Source organism: Vidua macroura, chromosome 2, assembly GCF_024509145.1.
Source record: "Vidua macroura isolate BioBank_ID:100142 chromosome 2, ASM2450914v1, whole genome shotgun sequence".
Taxonomy (NCBI): domain Eukaryota; kingdom Metazoa; phylum Chordata; class Aves; order Passeriformes; family Viduidae; genus Vidua; species Vidua macroura.
The window spans coordinates 5105934-5126394 of NC_071572.1; the positions used below are offsets into that span (position 1 = coordinate 5105934).

A 20461-nucleotide genomic window follows, 5' to 3' on the forward strand; every position below is an offset into this window, starting at 1 on the left:
GTAGTAAATGCTCCTTCCCTCTTAGGAAGCAAAAGAAATGCTTCTTTGTTGAGCAGTCAAATCGTCAGATTTGTTTCATTTTCCCCTTTATCACCCAAAAATGTCTCTCCTCAGAGAGGATTTCTCAACATCTGTGTAGCTGCTTATTTAATCCCAGCTGGTTTCAATAAGACAGATCAGTCCCACCACGGCCCAGCAAATCACCAGTGCAACTCGACAGGAGGGGAGGAGGTTTCAGAGTGTGCAGACACCAAGACGCTGCTCTTGGACAATTATGAATTATCAATTTAACAATTATCAATTTAACTTTGCTGCCCTGGGGGATACAGTAGCAAGTCACTGCTGAGAGAGGGGGAGGTGAAGTGTTGTAGAGCCGCAGGACATTCCCAGGGCCATAAAAAAAAAAAAAAATCTCCTGTTAATTTTTCTGAAAATTAAACCTGGGTGTATTTTCTGCCCCAATGTTAGCATTTCCATGGAAAATTTTCTTTTCCTTATGACAAACCTGGGCTGGACAGATCAATCATAGAGACACAAATATGGACAGAAGTTCTTAGCACCTAGGGTAGGGAGAGCATTAAATGTATAACATTAATACATGAGGGTTTTCTTTCCAGGGTTTTTAAAATCAATGAACTGAAAACGGAAGTAGCTAATCACTTGGCAATGCTGGAGAAAAAGGTTGAATGTGAGTGTCCCTTTATTCCTATCACAGTGGGAACGGGTGCCTTGTGACCTGTGACCTGTCCTGCTCCTCCACTTTCTCTAATCCCTTGTAATTTGGCCAACTTTGAGCCCCAGAGGCCACAGGTCAGCCCTTGGTGAGGCGTGGGGATGGTGGGAGCCTGTGGTGGCACTGGTGTGGGGACCAGGGTGGGCTGGCTGGTGCTGCCAGCATCCAGAGCTCCTCCTGTCCTCCCTTTGAGGGGCTGCTGAGCCCTCCACTGAGCTGTGGGGCTGGGGCCATGTCCTGCTGTTCCCATGCCTCTGTGGGAGAGGGTCTCCACCACCCACCTCTCCATCTGCACCTCCCAGCCCCTGGCCAGCCTTCCTGTGTCCCCCATGGCCCAGGTGTCTGTCACCCCCCTGCACCCAGCAGTGCATCCTTCTGCACTCCCTGACCCTCTAACACTGGGGAACCTGATCCCACCCTCACTGGGGCATTTGGTCTGTAATTCCAGGGGGTAACACCCTCCTTCTGCTGTCAGTGCCATCCCCCACAGAATCCCAGAATCACTGGGGTGGAAGAGACCTCCAAGATCATTGAGTCCAACCCAGCCCCAACACCTCAACTCAACCCTGGCACCCAGTGCCACATCCAGGCTTTTTTAAACACATCCAGGGATGGTGACTGCACCACCTCCCCGGGCAGCCATTCCAGAACTTTATCACTCTTTCTGTGAGGAACTTTTTCCTGATATCCAACCTGTATTTCCCTTGGTGCAGCTTGAGACTGTGACTTCTGGTTCTGTCAGTGCTGCCTGGAGAAAGAGCCCAAGCCTAGCTAGCCACAGGCACCTCTCAGGAGTTGTGGAGAGTGCTGAGGTCACCCCTGAGTCTCCTTTTCTCCAGGCTGAGCACCCCCAGCTCCCTCAGTTGTTTTTTGCACAGTAACACGACCACATTGTTACAGTGCAACAGCCAAATTCAATTCACCCGGTCAATGAGCTCCTTTTCTGGGTTTTTTTGGGTGGTTTTGTTTCCCCTTGTGCAGTTTCTGAGTTGTTTCAGTACATTAGGCAGAACACAGGTCCCAGAGAGGCAGGGAAGGGGTATGAATGAGGTGCTGCCACATCCTTGAGGATGCTCAGCGTTGAAGTCAGGAGCAGGGAGAGCCCTTCCCAGCACTACAGCTGCACAAAGAACTTTCCCACTAGGGCTGGCTGGGAAAAAAAAAAAAAAAAAGAGTCTCTGGTTCCTGAAACATCCCCTGACCAGAAGCTACCTTGACCCTGCAGCTGCTCAGGGAGACTGATCCCTTTGTCAGCTCTCTGCTGACAAAGAGGGGCTGGGGATTTCCCATTTCTCCATTTTCCCACGTTTCCCAATCCCATTTTCCTATTTCTCCCACTTTTCCCATTTTTCCAATCCCATTTTCCCATTTTTCCCATTTTCCCACCCAGGAATCCCGGTGGTCTCAGTGTTCCCAGTGGAACCCCCATCCCCAAGAGAAGCCACCACGCCGGTGTGCCTGATGGAGAACATCTCCCAGCCCAGTTTCCCATTCCCCTTTCTCAGTTTTTTTCCCATTTTTTCCCAATCCCATTACCAATTCCATTACCAATCCCATTCCCATGTGGAAAAATTAAGAGGAAGAAATGTCCTTATTTGAAAAGCAGCTGCAGGGAAGCCTCTCCCCAGCCTCAGCTCCTGGTGCTGAGGGGGCAACCTGCAGCTTGCCTACCCCCCAGAAAGGAGCCTAAGTATGATTTCCTCCCTGTCTGTTTGGCTGCTGCTTCTCCCAAGGCTCTGCTGGTTTATTCTTTGACCCCCCCCCAAAAAAAAAAAAAGAGAAAAGAAAAATGAGCTCAGTCACTCTGCATTTTCAGTGGAACTTCTGCCCAGCTCCACTCCTCAGGGCTAAATGCCATGGATTAGAGCAAATGAGGTAAGCTGTGGGTCTTTGTATCCCCTTGGCAGCCCAAGAAAGCAACTATCCCAGCCAGCTAGGGGCTGCTTTTGGCCTCTGGTGAGCCCCTGGGATCCCTGGCACACACTCTGCCTCTCAACACTGGCAGCTCATGGCACAGGAGGGAGATAACCAAGGCATTCATGCTTTTCCTGGCAGGAAAAGACTGAGCACCTGCCCATTCCAGGACTTTATTGCTGGTTTAGGGAAGGCAGCATGCCCAGAGCTGCTGGGCCATGCAGGAGGACTGAATTCCCTGCTCCCCAAAGGAGGGTTCTCTCCCTGAGTGGGTCCCACTGCTGGTGGAACCAGCAGCTGATGGAGCACTCTGTGGGAAGGAGCTCCCTGGGCTGCCTGTCGGCTCAAAGTCAGACTTCCAGAGTTTGCAACAGAGCCCAGTCTGCAGCATTCTGAAATAATTCCCCAGGCTGTCATGTCTTAAGAAGCAAAACCGTGGGAGAGAGGGAGTGTCCAACCTCCCTGCTTGAGCTGGGCTCCCAGAGGTTGCTCCAAGAGCCGTGTTTCACTGCTGGATTCAGCCCAAGGATTTCTTTAGACAGCACAGGGTCTTTTCAGAAGGTATTTCTTGCTGCAGAATAATGTAGTGGGCCCTTAATCAATGCACATGACATGGCCATTTATCATTTGCAAGCCAAATGTGGAAAGAATTGTGCTTTTATTTTGCCTTTTCTCCTGCCTCCTTCAGAGATCCCTTTTCCACCACTTTCACATGTGCTCTCCAGGATTTCTTCCCCAGAGGGGACATGTGTGTGGGGATAAGTGCTCATGACAGCACTACATCTGCACCTCACATGAAATGTTCTCAGCTTCCTTCCCATTCCTGCCCAGAGACTGCACCAGAGATGTGTTTTCAGGGAGCCAAATCTTTTAGCTGATTTTTAAATGCCAGCTAAAGCTTGTCACTTCCCCTTGGAAAATGAGCCCATGCAGAGCTAGCACTGGGAATGCTTTGTCCTGTGCCTTGACTTACTCTGCACAGCAGCCCTCACAAGAATAAGGAAGCTGGCAAAAAACCCTTTGCAATTTGTAAGCACTTCACATCTATCTTAAGAAAATAATTATGTAAATTCTCTGCTCCCCTAGAGAGATTTGGGATGAAAACCAAAGAGATGCAACACAAAAAAAAAAAGCTCAGGGCTGCCATTTTGCACCAGAACTCCTCTTCTCCCTGCAGTTGCCTGCCCCACTTCCCTGTCACTGATAACTCTGCTTGGCTCCCACTGCTTCAAATAGGCACTGGCCACCAATTAGGCATCTTGGCAAATGGAATTTCTCGCAGGTGAATGCACCAGTGTGGTACAGAGCAGCACAGGGCCTGCAGGTCAGCTACAGCTGACCATCAGCTGTTGAACAAAGCACCCAAAAAAGTGCAGGCAGGTATCCAGAACTAAGATATCCAATGAGCAGCACAGCAGCTTGCCTGCATCACCACATTGTGATCACCCAAAGAAATTGCCTGTAACAATGACAGACAAAAAAAATATAAATGCCTAAATGGGATTTTTAGGAGGAGGGCATCCCTGTAAGCAAACATAAACTAACCCCCTTTTCCCTTTCCTCTCCTAATATGTGGCATTCTGGGCTTAGTTCATACACATCTCTTTCCCTTTTCCCAGTTCCAGCTGCAATCTTTGTTGTTACTCTCATAAAGGTAAACAAAACTGAGCTCTCTGCTTATCTCCAGAGCTGTGCCCTTCAAGGCAGGGTTTTATCACTTGCTCTCAAGATAAGTGTGATCCAGACTGTGATTTTCTAAGAAAGTTGCTGAATACTGATTTTCCCGATGGCACGTTCCCCGATGGCACGTTCCCCGAGCCATGGCTCATCCATGCAAACAAGGAGTTCAGTAAACAAATGAGCTGTGAAATGATTGCATGTGAACGACATGGAGGTAATAAATGGTGCTGTGTCCTTGATCACACTGACAGTTCAGCGAGGGGGAAAGAAAAGGGAGAATTATTCTCACACTCTCACTGCGTTGGGCTCTCTCAGCTATGGGGAATAAAGTGCCCTGCTGCATAAAAAGGCAATCAAACTTTTTGCCTCGTGGCTCTCACAATTACATGCAGAAGGGAAATATAGGATTTTCTGTGCTGCATGTAGAAATAACCTTTGATTACAGAATTGATCGGCAAAAAGATGTGACAGGATTTCAATAGTTAAAAAAAAATACATCATTAGAGCCGAATTTTCAACATTTTTTCTCTCCCTCCTGCATTCTCACTTTGGTTTTTTCTGTATCCAGCAATGCCTCTCAGAGCTCCTTAATGCTCTGCATGAACTTCCGAATTAAAACCTTTTATCTTAATGGGAATTCTAATCCTACTGGGACGCGTTTGCATAGCCGCGCTTATCATCCCATCACGGGAGTGGGGCTTTTTCCTGCTCAGGATTTCCTCTGATTCCTGCTCTGAGCCGAGAAGTGAAGGCACCAGAAGAGCTGCCTGCTGCTGAGGAAAAGCCGAGATGTTGTAGCCGTGGAGTGAATTAAAGCGCTGGGGCTGTTATCTGCATTGGCAGCAGAGAATTCCCGTGGGTTTCCAAGATCGCGCCTGGCTTTGGCAGCAGCGGCACGTGGGAGAGCCCAGGCAGCCTGTGGGAGCTGGCTCCTCGCTGGACAACCCCACTGGCAGAGCTCGCTGAAATTTTGCATTTCGTTTTTGTGAAATGAGACCCTGCGACTTTTCGCCATGGTAACAGCCCTGTTGTTTCCCTTTGTTGACAGTGGAAGGCCTGAAAGTGGTGGAGATCGAGAAATGCAAGCGTGACATTAAAAAGATGAGGGAGGAAATGGCAGCAAGGAGCAGCAGGTAAGTTCTGCTTGGCACCTAACCACAGGAGTGTCTGGTTTCAAACCCTAATGCAACATTTCCACAGAATTATCTCCTGGGCTTAGAAGTAAAAGAGCAAGGAAACCAATAACCATCAAGGACAGTGGCTTTAATTTACCATTTGAAGATTTATAGCCATTCACCAGTTAAATTAGCTTGAGCCATGGGAATAGAGAAAAAGGTCTTGGGAGTTATTTGTCATCATACAGAATGGGAATTCTTCATCCAGATTTACTGGGAGAGAGAGAGAATGGGAAAAGAACTTCTGCACAGTGCAGCCTTTGGTTGGGAACCAGTTAGCACTCAAATCAGCTCCAGTATATTCTGGGAAATTACCAAATAAATATGTAGCAGCTCCTCTAATTATGATCTCATGCTATTATAAATCATCCATTCCAAATTCAATGAGAAACTGGGAATTTACATTCTAATGCAAGGGCTCGTTGTGATGGTGAAGTTCAGTTTTGCTGTAATTAAAACAGCAGCAGAAAAAACTGCATTTTGTACTGTGCGTGGTCTCAGCTGGAAAACACCCCCTGTGTCACTGAAGTGCCCCACTAGGACGAACAAATCCTCACTCTGAGATTGGGAATACTCCTGGGAAGGTTGCTGGAGAGGAACATACCATGCTGCTCAAAATGTGGGTGAAGGGGATTTTTCTCCACAAATGTAACTATGCTGTCTTGACAGTCTCGGGGTCAAATTGTCTGACCCTTAATCAAAACTGTTTCCTACTGAGGGTGATGGGAAATGTGCTAAAAGATTCAGGCTTTATAATCACTCGTTTTTATAAATGTTGCCATCCAGATATGTCAGGAGGCACAATGATAATTCATTCCCATGAAGTCCAAGGCCAAATTCAGCTGTCATATTAGCATAAACGCAGAATAACATTATTAACCTCAGATGTGTGCCTCAGATTTATCCCAGCAGGGTGGAATGCAGTCTGCCCTGTCACTTGGATCATTTCTTTTTGGGGTGTGTGGAGAAATCTCATTAGAAAAATCCAAGCCCATGTTGGCAGCAAATGCAAGAGCATGTGTGCTGATTTGTGCTGGGTGTGATGTGAGAAATGTGTGTGCCCATGTGTCTTTCCTTCAGCTATAGTAGGGAGCTGGCAGAGCTGAGCAGTGATGCACAGTGAGGATGATGAACAGTGATGCTCAGGTGGACAGGGAATTAGGTCCCAAAAAAGAAGTTATAGCAAGTTTGTGTTCACTCATTTGCCACCACACCACGTCAGGAAGTACGAGACTGTCCCAGCAGCCATGACTAACTCCCATCCCAGTTCCTGTCACCTTCCAATCTATATTTTGTGGTCTAAACAACAACCTGTTAACAAGACAAGCTGGAATGGGGGGTGTTCCATCTGCTCAGTGCAGGCAGCTCCAGCTGGGGTGTCACCTTCACCGAGGGCTGGTGCTGAGATGTGACAGGCTCCAACAGCCAGAGATCAGCACGGGGTGTGAGGCTGGAAAGCTGTGGTAACGATGGGAGTGGGCTCAGCTGGGCACAGACACCCACCCTGGCTTGCTCTGAGCTCACACTCACAGCTGCTCCCGCTCTGCTCAGCATCACTTTGGTGCTGTGTCCACGTGGCTCTGTCACAGCTCCTCTTGGTTACCCTGAGCTGCATCTCCCTCCTCTCAGCTGCTCAAAGGCTCCTCCAGCTTGCACAGAATTCTGCCCATGATTATCTGCACCCTGGGTGTGGGAGCCAAAGCAGCAGCTAGATGTGGATGCAAGACTGGGGAGATGATGCTCCTTGGCTGCTCCCATCAGGAGCTGATGAGGAATGAGATGATGTTCCTTATTCCCAAGCCACCACAGCCCCACAGCAGCCAGGTCATCAGCCTGTGGTGACCCCAGCCTAGGGATGCTTCACCCCAGGGTGGCTGAGCAAACCCTCTCCTGCTGGCATGAGATATGTGTGGGAACAGAGGCATCCCAGGGAAGTGGAAATGTATTTGGTGTCATTTAGACCTGTCATCCCTTGTGCAGGGTCATTTGCTAGATAATGCACTGTGGTTGCAATTAGGGATCCCATCTAAATTGAATTAATGTACATAAATATTTGTGAGTGCCTGTATTCCTTCAATAAGATCACAGTGTACACAGCTGTATGGGTGTTTACCTATTCTTGTATTTGCTGTTACATTACCAAATGAGAGAGTAGGGCTGAGTAGCCAGGTTTATAAAAGCACAGTGAATTGTACATCTCTCTGTTCAGAAGAGCAAACCAGCTCCATTTGCATCCTCCTCAAATTGCTTTTTTTTTTTTTTTTTTTTGCTTGTCTGCTTTTTGCACTCACCACTGGCAGATGCTAATAGCATCATGGTGTCATTTAAAATCATGATCATTTACAGATCCAGTTCTACATTTGTGAAGGTCTGATGCATCCTGGCTCTGGTGTGTTCCCCAGTGTGCTGAGATGAAGGCTTCAATATCGTCCTACAGCTGGGAATTAGAGATAGCTGGCTGACCCTCAGCTAACCCTGGCAGTCAGCTCCAATTAGGGCAAGGAATGCCCCAATCTCACTATTTTTATCCTACTAATACCCCACACAGTGGAGTTTTGAGGAAACAGCTTTAGAAACTATTAAGACAGCTTTTCATCAAGTGAGAATCTCCTTAAACAGGGCAGGAAAAGGCAGCTGGTTGAAGTCAGCTGACCACCATGAGCTGTAAAATTACATAACTTTCACAGGATTCAGACACTGCCACCAGAAATGACAGCAGACATCAATGTTAAGAGGAGAAAAGAGACCTGGACTAATTCCCAACAGAGAAAAGAATCACTCAAAAGAGATACAATGCAAAATATAATAATCAAAAATGCAAAAACCGAGTTAATGGAATGCTTTGCTTGGCTTCTTTTGGGAGGTTTATTTTTGCTTCCTTTGGCAGAGGGCTTGAAAACTGAGAGGATAATCCAAATGTTAGGACTCCAGGGATAAATCCCTGGAAGTGCTGAAGGCCAGATTGGATGGGGCCCTGAGCAGCCTGACCTAGTGAGCAGCACCTCTGCCCACGGCAGGGTGGGTGGAGCTGAATGATTTTTAAGGTCCCTTCCAACCCAAACCATTCCATTACTCTATAAATGCAAAATGCAAGAAGATCAGCCTCACACAAGAATTAATAAAGTCCATGTGGACAACGACCTGGGAAAAGCCCTGCAAGGCCATTGAGTCCAAGCTGTGCCTGATCCCCACCTTGTCACCCAGCCCAGAGCTCTGAGTGCCACATCCTTCCTTGGACGCCTCCAGGGATAGGGACTCCAAACCTCCCTGGACAGCCTCTTCCAATGCTTGACCACCTTTTCAGTGAAGGAATTCTCCCTGATGTCCAGCCTGTCCCTCCCCTGGCACAGTTTGAGGTCATTTGGGAGAAGAGGCCAACTCTCACCTGGCTACAACCTCATCAGGGAATTGTAGAGAGTGATGAGGTCCCTCCTGGGCCTCTGCTCAGATGGGAAAGCATCAGCTTGGCTTTTCCATATGCAGAGATAACTGGCAGTGTTAATAACCAGGCAAGTGTTAATTACCTGTAATTGCTGGCAGTGGCTCCCTTTCTCCAGGATCAGGGAGCCAAGCAGAGGTGTCTGCCAAGTCCATGCCTCTCTGCTGTTGTCCCACACGAGGGGCAGCAGCCAAGGAGGTCACACCATCAAAGTGGAAGTTCTCTTGGGCTGCAGCAAGGCTCAGTGGGTGCCCCCAGCAGTGAATCAGCACAGGTGTGCCCGTGCCCATGGCCAGCACGGTCCCTGGCAGCCCTGGAGAAGGATGCTTGCCATGGACAGCAAGCTGAAGTTACTTGGTTTAAGGAGAAGTGGTTGGGTATCCATGGATACATGCTTGAATTCAGATGCTTCTCTCTTGAAATGCAAATAGACCAAGAAAGGGCAACAGGGGTGTTGCACAAGGGGAGAAAATCCTACCGAGGATCACACTTTCAAAGGATTTTGAGCAAGACTGCATTAGAAAGGGAGAGGCTGTGGTGTGGGGTGGTTCTCTGCGGGGTGGCTACTGGGAGACCAGAGCACTTGTGGCACTTTTTGAGGCACTGTGCTTCTGTTCCCTCAATGTTAAGAGATGAATATTTCATTTCAGGACTAACTGTCCCTGCAAGTACAGCTTTTTGGATGAAAACAAGAGGCCAGCTCCCCGGCGGGATGTACCATCCTACCCAAAGGTACCACAAAATCCTTGCTCTTCCCATATTCCTGCTGCATGGCTGCCACCCTGACAAGTGCTGCTTTACAATGTGTGACTCCTTAGCCATTCATTCCCTGTTATTCTAAATCCAAGGTCTGATCCAAAACTCCTGCGAGCCAATGGAAAAAGCCATCAGTTGCCTGTGTTGACTTAAAGTTCAATTCTCAGTAGTCTTTAATACTTGAAAGCTCATTAGTGTTTGAAATGTTAATGAACATTGTGCATTCATCAACATTTAATGCTCTGTTGTCTAGTTATATTTGTTTATTCTCCACGCTCATAGCAACAATCAAAAACACCCTGTAATGCTGTGTTCTGATTGAAAGTAGTGCTGCAGCCTGTTTTCTCCTAATAGATTATTTTTTAATTTAAAAAGTAATTTATGGGGATGCTTCACCTAGGGAAACAAAGAGAAAATGCGACATTGGATTCTCTCCAAAATGATTCATTGTCCCTGTGAAAATGAGTTAGTGTATTTGCTAGAGAAAACAGTAATGCTGGAAGAAAAATGTCTCCTGGGCAAGTACAAGTACAAATCCACAGTGATGAATGAGGCTGAAACCATGAAGAGCACGGGGTCTTGAATCCCAGAACCAGCAGTCTTTGCCCACAAGAATTGTTAAAAGCTGCCTGGTTATGCCTGCCCAGTGCCCAGCTCAGACCTTGACAAAACACCAGCTCACACATCTGCAAATCGTGGTTTAACCATGAGCATCTCCTCACACACACCAAAGCTGGCTCAGCCACCCTGAATCCTCACAGTCCTGTGTGATGCAGATCTGTGCCGTGGACGTGGCTCTGTGCACATTTGTCTTCAGAGCCCAGCAGAGCAGTAAATTCTGCTGTTTGTTCTGCTCTGCCTCGCTAAAGTGACCTCCACTGAAGCAGAGACTCTGGGACTTCTATTTCTTTTAGTTAACTTTTGCCCAGGAGGCTTGTGCTCCTGACACTAACACATGATTTCACAGAACACATCAGTTCTAAGCCAGTTTTTTTTCCCTTGATAAGTATATATGTCAGATTAAACTTTGATGGACTGCTGCAATAGGATCTTGAATTAAGGATAAAGGCTACGAAGAGTTGCACTGACCCACTGCAGTATTTCTGCATTATTCCTAGACCAAAACTCATGGGAGTTTTGCAAATTTTGGACATTTGCAAAATTTTTTTATCAGTTGTCAGGTGCTGGATTTGTCCAATGTCAGTGAGGCTGAAGGAAGATGTCATTGCAACACAAAATCTGTACTGCTAATTTGCAGTTTCCTTGAAGAAAGTCACACTAAATGTTCATTGTGTGTGCAAATGCAAAACTCTTTGCCTTTTGAAGAAGAAAAAATAATCTTCTGTGTTGTTCCTCCTTGGATTAAGTATCAATTTGATGGCTCAGAAATTGTCATTCACCTGCTCAGGAGAGTAAACCCAAAGTAGAGACAGCCACGGTAAATGGGCCAATTGAAGCCACAAGGGTTTTGAGTCACAAAACTCATATTCATCTATTCTGATGAATATAATCCTGAAAAGATTAATCTATAGAGTCCTGATATCCCCATGTCTTTTAACCCTGCACATTCCTTTTCTTTTCATTTCCTATACAACCATAACTGGTGAATGAGCTTGATTTTGTTTTAGGCTTCTGAGCGTAATGATAAAAAATCACTTGAATCTTGCAGGCTGACAACCAATTTGAAACTGTGGGCACTCTTGAAAAAACACTTGAAATGAGAGCATAAATCATCTGAAAATAAACATATCATCCCCACCAGCTAATTTAGCACTGTAAGCAGAGACACTTCACACCACCCCTCCCTAACTGGCAGCTTCGAGTGCAGCTGATGCTCTGCAGGCAGCAGAACCATTGCAGCCAGGGATGGGTCTGTGTCCTGTGCCTTTGATTTTCTGTGCTGGATTTAGCCATGACCTCCTCCTTAACACCTCCACTCTCCCATTTCTCCCAAGTTCTGCCCCACAAGGTTTTGCCCCAGTGAGCAGCTGCCAGCTGGCAGGAAGGGTGAGGAGGGTTGGCTGGCCAAAGGGAGAGATCATTTGCTATCTCCTTGGGAAATGTGGCTAAATCCCTCGTGCATGGAGCCCTGGGAGCCCCAAGGACATGCCAACAGCATTCCCATGGCAGGGACACCCTTGTTTACACCTCCTGCCTTTCTGTCTGCAGTACATGCTGTCCCAGGAGACCATCGAGGCTCTGCGGAAACCAACTTTTGACGTCTGGCTTTGGGAGCCCAACGAGGTGAGGATGCCACGTTGGCTGGGTTGGCACTTTCTGAGAGCCAGTAGGGCCAGAAGAGCCCTTTGAGACAGTTTGCAGGGTTTTCCCCCTTTTCTGCAGTTTACTCTGTATTTTTTTTTATTTCCGTACCACACCAGAACTGCAGTGCTTCTTCCTAGCAGATGCCAGGTAGATTATGCTGCTTATCATATCCTGGCTCCTCTTTATTTGCTCTTTAATCTCTTCCCAGTCAAGTCCCTCAACTGGTGCACTGTCATTACTGCCACATGAGTTCTCCCATACCATTTTATCTGAACAAATCAATCCCCAGTGAAGTGTGTGCTTAAGCACATCATCAATAACTCCACTCAAATCAATAAAGCAGCAGGCAGAGGTGCAGGCATTGATTCACACCCCTTCAGCTGAGGGTTTTTGCCTGCAGCTTGTTCTGAAGAGGTTGCAAGGCTGCATTCAAAGCCAATTAGTATCTCCTTACTGCTTACTTTTCTTCCTTTTTTTACTGCTATTAGTGTTATTCATGGTTCATCTGTAGAAGGTTCTGGAAAGTCCTCTAGAAGCGTGAAGGAGAAGGATGTTAGGAGTGGATAGCTTGTAATATAATGTAAAACCAGATTTAGCAAGTACCAGCAAATCTCACTCAAGAAAAACATAATGGAGGACAGGACTAAGCCAGGGGTTTAGTACTGTTTTTTTTTTTCCCCAGGGGAAGGCTTGGGTAGTTCTGGCAGCACCCCCAGCAGCAATCACCCAAGTCACCTTCTCAGAGTGATTCTGGCTCAGCATGACAAGGAAAAACACCCCATACCCCATCCTCAGGAACAGCACATTCCCTTCAGGATATTTCCTGTGTCTGGAAGAACAACAGAAGGGCTCTCTGGTGGCTTTAGGTCCATCTCCCACTCACTGAGAGCTTCCCTTGTGTGGACAGAGGTGCTCTGCAGGCACTGCTCCCTCTCTGTACCGTGGCCATAAATGCCTGTCAGGTCTTTGCAGCAAGAGGGAATTACAGTCTGACAGGTGCACCATAACACTGCTGGATTATTGTTGTTCTGACTATTAAGAAGGAATGAGGAGAGACAAAACCCATTATCCACGGTTTCCTGTGGGCTGGGGGACAGTGCTTTAGCAGAGTAACTCGTCCAGAGGGCTAGGAAACATTATCAGGTGGCAAGAAGAAGGCAAACAGGAGGGTGTGGAGATTCAACTTGCCCTGCAAGGAGGAGTCTGCTCAGAAATGAGATTCCCCACAAGCTGTGGTGAGCTGAGCACCATATGGCTTTATCTCACCCTCTTAGCTCTGCTTTATGTTTACAGAGAATATTTCAGTTCTGTCAGTGCTTGTTTAGCAGTGAGTGTTTGCCCACGTGCTCAGAGTGGGGCAGGCAGGTCGTAAACCTCGGTCAGCTGTAAGCAAATGAATAATGTGCTCTGCTGCATCTCAGTAAACACAGCTTTGCAGCAAGCCTGGGTCCTCCTTCTCAAATGCCCTCTCACTTTTCAAGCCTTACAGCAGTCCCATATTCAAGATTTTGCTGCTGACCAAGAGGGATAAACATGAAAACCGAGATTCTCCTGTGTTCAGGGGCAGGAGTTTTGGGACTGAGAGTTGCCTCCTCACTCACCCAAAGCTCTTTTGGCAACAGCTGCCTTTCTAAGGGCAATTCAGCACTTCTGGATAAAGTTTCTTGTCTTGGAAAGTCTTTTATGGAACTGTTGCAAAACATATATTCTACGAGGACAAGGGGATTTTCAGCAAAATGCTGTCCATGTGATCTGAGCAGAATTCAGCTCATGGCATGGTCCCTCAGGTCTTGCAGGAAAGTCCCTTCCTGTTTGGATTACTCGAAGTCAGCCCTGTTGTTACTCCATGATTTATATTTGTATTTCCCTGGATAAATATAAAGTTTCATTTGATTGAATCGTTTTTTCTGCTGAGTTTCTAAGAGCCTAAATAACAGAAAACTAATTAGAAATGCCTCCAGGGCTGTATTTGTGACATTATACTCATCATGTTGAGACCCCTGGTTCGCTTTACAGCCTAAAAACTGCATTTTCTAACACAATGGCCACATTCCATCCCCTGCAGATTTGGCCTTCAGAAATGGGAATGCACGTACACATAAACTCCTGAACTCCAGGAAACCTGTTCATTTCTGACTGGTGGAAGCTGTTAAGCACCCAAACACTTGAGATTATCAATATCTTTTGTTTTCAGTTCTTTGGGATGATCAATATCTTTTGTTTTCAATTCTCTCAAGCCCAGATGATTAAATATGAGGGGTGGTGCTAAATTACCTGAATCCTCCTTGCTACTGCAGAGCAGATGTTGTCTCAAAAGAGCTGCCTGTGCTTGCAGTTCAGCTATTGGGATTCATAGTTACAGTCTCCATGAGGGGATAATCACAAAACTGCTGCAATTTTGTAGGGTTATAATGGGAAATATTTTAAACAAGAAATGTGAGGTAAGGTAGTGGAGTTAGGAGCTCATAAAGAAAGAAGGCATTGACAAATGTCTGAAATAAAGGTTTCTTCAGGGATCTCTTATTTTCTGCTGTCATTTTCTATTCAGCTAGAGCCTGATCCATTTCTGTACGGCCAGGGAAAAGCTCCCACTGGTTTCACTGAGCAATAGGACACATCCCAGCTGAACTAGAGAAATGGCAGTGCTTTTTTTGTGAGCAGGAATTGCTGTGATACACACAAATCACAATTACTGGAGAGTGCTGGTGTGATATTCAAAGCCCTGCACAAAACCTGTGAAGTCAACAGCAGCGTGTCTGCTTCAAAAAGCTTTCAGACCCTCTGTGTCTCCCCTCTTGCACTGTCTTTAATCATGCAAACTTTGAACATCTTTCTTTCATCTAAAGAGGGCTCTGCAATTATTTGATGCTTGCAAGGGGGAAATTCACTTCACAGGGTGTCCTCAAGGGATATTTACAGAGCCAGCAATAACCTGCTTGTTCCTGGCTGCAGATGCTGAGCTGTTTGGAGCACATGTACCACGACCTTGGGCTGGTAAAAGACTTCAACATCAATCCTATCACGTTGAAGAGGTGGTTGGTGAGTATTTCAAGTTACTGATGTTTGCAATTTTTCACATTCAAAAATCAATAAACAAGGCATTTAGTCATGGAACTAACATGACTGGCATGAGTAATCCCAGTGAAAGCAGTCAGTCTATACAAATTCTTAAAATTCAAGTACTTCAGAAAATTTTTGCATTCTTGTGGTCACAGATGACTCTTTTTTTTAACTGTTTTGCATTCATTTGCTGAGGTTTCTGTTACTGAAAGGAGTTCATTTCATTTCTGCTGAATGCTCTTGATACCTACTGTAAATGGAGGCAAGATAAGTGCCTTCAGATATAGCTAAAAAGTGCCAATAAGTGCAATAATCATTCAGTGTACTAAATCACAGAGAGCAGAGGAAAGAGAAAGTCAGGAAGGAAAAGGAATTGCTGAGAAAGTAACTTTCTTTGCTTCAGTCTTTGATGTGAGAATGTTGCAGAGATGCAAAATGTGAGAAAGATGAGATCATACCAAAAGTGAGACGGCTGAGGGAGAAACACTGGAATATTTAAAAAGCAATGAGTTTTCAGGTCCACGGGAGAGCAAAAGAAAGTGTTTGCTAAAAAGCTGAAGAATATATTGGCTTTCTTAGAAAAAAACCCATCATGTTCCTAGAGAGCTGTAGAACAGTAAATATTTTAACCATTGTTTAAAAAGCATCCAGGGATAGCCTGAGGAATTATAACTAGTGAAAACTTACCTCTGTGTCTCACAAATTGATTGAGACAATAATTAAAAACATCATGGTGTGAATTCATCACACAGATATTTCACAGGATTCCCATACTAAAGACTTACACCTCATTAATCTCTTCTGATTCCCTGAGGAGCTTGCAGAGAGTAGAGGGCACTGTTTCAGATGGATGTAGACTCCTAAAAAATTCACAAAATCGGGAGGTAGCTGGAAAAGACAAAGAAAAGACTGGGTCCATCACGTGTTCCAGCACAGCAATGGCAGGAGGCACATGGGGCTGTCACTGCTGGGTGTCGTGCTGCAGGAGGGACACAACGAGGCACAAGGCTGAGCAGAGCCTGGAATAAGGGATAAAATATCACCACAGAAGGCAGGAGGCTCACCTGAAATTTATTTCCAGCACTGGTGAAGCTTTTTTAGAAAAATGATATGGCTGCATTAAAGGAGATGCCAAAAATGCTCAAAATCTGGTAAATCTCTCTCTCTGAGGAAGGCAAATGAAAAGCTGGGTGATGTTGACCCTATAAAGCAGCTTAAGACAAGGGGTGGGATGAAACCCAACACAAACAAGGGTAACACAGAGTAGATAAACCAGAAGATCTCCTCCTCCTGTTTCACAGCCCAAAAACATGGGAAGCAAGGTGATATGTCAACACACACCAACAGCCCACCCACACACACTGCTGCAGGCAGCTTCCCCTAGCTCGTGTCTCCAAGCAATTTGTCACCACTAACATTTAAGACAGCCTCACTCTGAGCAACAAAAGGGGAGTTTGTGGAGTATTTTCTACAATGGGACGGCAGGGTGAGGTCTCCTATCTTCTCAAAGAAATAAATTATTTTTAAAAGCCTCAAGGGCTCTGCTCCAAAGTGGGATACTTCCCCAGGCACAGTATGGGCATCACTTTGAACTCAAGTGGGAGAGAAAAAGCCACCTCATGCTTATCCCACATCCACTGGCTACAGAAATCTTCCAGAAAGAGGAGGAAAGAGTGATTAATGCAACCCAGTCACTCCATCCCTCCTGAGTCAGGAGTCCCCTGGGATGCTCTGGGCTCCAGTGCTGGATGTGTGCATTACATCCATGCAGTTTTGTGCAGTGCCACGGGTGTCCATGTGTAGGCTGTGAGATACCACCTGTGAGCCTGGCTGGCAACCATATCATGCCATTCCTGAGTCATTTTAAAATAATGAAATGTGTTTCTAAAGTCCTTGCTGCAGAATTATCTGTGCAGCTTTTGCAATGAAACCCACAAATACTGAATAAGCACTGAAATACCACACTTCTCTTGACCTCATCTGGAGCTTTGAGGTTCCCTAGAAGTCAGGTGATGAGTTAAAGTGTTTGATCCTGATGGGGTGTGAGTACTCCTGAAGTAAATTCCTGATTTAGCTGGAGAAGGGGACGGGAATTCTGTCCATGTCATTAATTCAGGCTCAGTAACTGAAGCATGAGGGGTCTCTGGGGTCCAGGCTTTGGAGGAGGATTCAGCAGAGGGGCCCAGCAGTGCTGCTGACTCTTGGCTGCTTTGTGAGGGACAGGAAACCAGAGGAGCATTGGAATAATGACCATGGCATGTGTCAGCCCAGCTGTGCCAGCCTCCCTCTGCCAGCCTGGCTGGCACTAGCCAGGACACAGGGACAGACAGGCTTTATCCTGCCTGGGGAATGAGGGCAAGCAAGCCAGGATCTGCAGAAAGTTAATCCACACAACAATGGCTCCTGTGAGCCCAGAACAGCTCAATCTCTCCCAGGCTGACTGGAGTAGAAAACCCACCCAGGTGTGCTGCAGCCTGGTGTGCATTCACATCTTCCCTTTGCCAAGCAACACATCCCAAAGTGCTGCCTCTGAGCACTGGCAAATGAAATGACAGCCACATTTCAGCCCTCAAGGTATCAGAGCTGCAGTTTGTATTCAGCAGGAGAGGGGACCAGGGGTGGGCTCTGAGCCCTTTACAGTCCCCCATTTAGCCACTGCAAGGTTTGAAATACAAATTCAGGATGAGAGCAGAGTGTCCTCTCTTAAGGACTGAGATGCAGCTGTGCTGGGCTGTTTGCCCACTGCTGGCTGGTATGAGAGGGGATTTTCTGTGAGCTTTACCTGCTGGTGAATTCTTGGAACACACATATGTGAAAAATGCGTTCGCTCTCCTGTGAAAATTTAGAAGTTTAATAAAGGACAATAGGAGACAAGGACCACAGAACAAAGGTTGTTACAGCTGCCTCTTGGCACTCAGCCAAGAGCACACTGTTATCTTCGGGGACACCCCTTGAATACCTTTTCCCTTACATCAGCCTGTTGCATATTCATAGACCCTTATGAATAGTAAACTTTCCCCAAACCAGTTTACATGTTCCAAGAACTGTTTAGCATATCTGCTCCTTGGGTTCTCCTTTTTAGAGCATGCAGATTTCTTGGCTGTGGCTTTAGTCCATTTTTATCATAACCTTCAGTTTTGGGCCTTGCTCCACTGTCTTCAGACAGTGAGTGCTGATGGTTGGCAGATCTGTAGCAGGGTCCTCATCCTGTGTTCACTGGATGTTATCCCATCCAAGCAGGCATTTGAACACAAACATACTTATATCAGCTATTTCACTGCTATGTCTAAACTTAATTAACAACAGAAATAAAAACTATATCTTTATAACAAAGTTACTTTAACACCAGGCGTATAGAATCCATTTTAATATTTGTGAAAAGCCAATATTAGAATATGTATCTATAACACAAATCTCACCCAGGAAGGCAGAAAGTGTCCGAGGCCCTGTGCTGTCACTCTGTCCTAGCAGAGAATGATCCTGGGCCCCGCAGGACTCCTTTAAGGCTTTACAGTGCTTGGTAAACAGCTGTGCCACCTGTGACAGCTCCATTCCCTCTCTCTGCAGCTGTGCATCCACGACAATTACAGGAACAACCCCTTCCACAATTTCCGGCACTGCTTCTGCGTCACCCAGATGATGTACAGCATGATCTCGCTCTGCAGCCTCCAGGTACAGCCCCACCTCGGTGGCACCACTCCACTTCCACCCTGAAACCTGAGCCACTTCTCTTGCAAAATGGGCCACCAGCCTGCTGGCAAGTGGTGGCCTTTGAGGAGGCTGCACTCGCTCAGTCCCCAGGTGTGAGAAATGGATTTGTAGAGAGTTCTCAGAGCTTGGCAGAAGGCTCACACAGTGAGCACCTCTGTGCAAACCATCTCTGTGCAAACCTTGAGATAAGAAATGCTGACTTAGAAATGCCATGGAATAGGACAGACATTGGTGAGAGAGAAATGGAACTAGAAACAAGTTTCAAAGGATGGCCTCTGGATATTTTAGAGAAATAGAACTATGAAAGGTGCATTGCATTAAGACCCACAAAGAGTAATTTTAGATGATTGGCTTTAAGACATTTGCAGTATTGATTACAGTATTATTTAAGGTATAGCATAGTAAAGACTAATAGGCCAAGGAATACTAATAGTGTATTATAACTAAGAAATAACTGACTTCTGATTGTGATGGTGTAAATTATAACATCTGTATTGTCTCACCCTTCATATGAAACTGAAAATGGAATAAAAGTTTTTAAAATGCCTCTCAGTTACCCCATGTCTAGATCAGAAAAAAAAAACTTAATCTGACACCCGGGCACACAAGGAGAGGTGTTGCATTTCCACCTCAGCCATCCCATTCCTGACCCCCAGCACCTGCACAGCTTTCTGAGGCTGCTGGGGAGGTAACTTCACCTCCTGGATGTCCACAGTTTGTACTGGAGTGAAACATTTAGGAATGACAGCCAAACCCCTACTGAATTATGGTCAGTTCTTTGTTTGGGACACAAAATGTTCCCAGAAGCAGTTTTCTCCAAATGTGTGCTTTTACCTGTGCTTGTCCTGTAGCCTGGCATGTATTGTATGCAGGACACACATTTGACCTTTATTTTGTCCAAAACTATAGGCATCAATTAATTTCACTGTCTGGATAACCTGCACTCATATATTCATTTCATTTCTTTACAAAACTGCTTTTTTTTTTCACTTTAAAAAACCCCTTCTTTATCCATAGTCACACATATCAGTTACTGGCCTAATTCTGTTTTCTTGCCAGTAGCAGTATGAAGAAAAATTTGCTTTAATGTAAGCCCATGCTATTCAAAAGCTGTGGGAACACAACATTTAATTTTTCTTGCTCTTTTCCTAACTTCATTTAAAGCAGAATCCAGTGGCAACAGAGCCATCTTCCAGCCCTCCCTTTACCTAATCAGGGTGCTCAAATGACTTGTAAGAGACTGTACTAATGTCTCAGTGATTTTATATCATCTCTGCAGTAATAGCAAGTTTCAAGGAAATTGCCTCCTCTGAGATGCTGTTATTTAATGCAACAAAGGCAAATCTGAGTCATTTTTACTGGAAGGGAAGGCAGATTTCTCTTTCTTGACTGAAGTAAATTCATCTAAGGAAAAATGCTTCATTTTGCACAGATTTGCACTTCTCTAAAAAGTAAATATATCTATTTTCTTTATTTCTTTTAATTTACAGGGAATGGGGAAGTAGAAATCATAATGCTACATTCATGTTTTGTATTTTACAGGAGAAATTTTCCCAAATTGACATTTTGATTCTCATGACTGCAGCAGTGTGCCATGACTTGGACCATCCAGGCTATAACAATACGTGAGTCTGTCCTCCTGCTTTCTCTTCCCTTAAAATCTGTTGGGAAGGTAACACTGGTTGGCATTTTTTGGCAGATCAGGTTTTCCTTTTCTGACCTTTTCCC

General features: G+C 45.7%; 1 protein-coding gene across 3 annotated transcripts in view; it reads left to right on the forward strand.

Moving 5' to 3' along the window:
* The window catches only part of PDE9A (phosphodiesterase 9A), a 52102-nt gene that overhangs the window by 24573 nt on the left and 7068 nt on the right, over nucleotides 1–20461 (forward strand). For all 3 annotated transcript variants that reach the window (XM_053971613.1, XM_053971615.1, XM_053971614.1), the window contains 7 exons: nucleotides 618–688; nucleotides 5376–5460; nucleotides 9592–9673; nucleotides 11867–11941; nucleotides 14915–15001; nucleotides 18590–18694; nucleotides 20276–20358. In XM_053971613.1, coding sequence (XP_053827588.1) covers nucleotides 618–688; nucleotides 5376–5460; nucleotides 9592–9673; nucleotides 11867–11941; nucleotides 14915–15001; nucleotides 18590–18694; nucleotides 20276–20358 — 588 coding nt within the window. The remainder of the gene's footprint in view (nucleotides 1–617; nucleotides 689–5375; nucleotides 5461–9591; nucleotides 9674–11866; nucleotides 11942–14914; nucleotides 15002–18589; nucleotides 18695–20275; nucleotides 20359–20461) is intronic.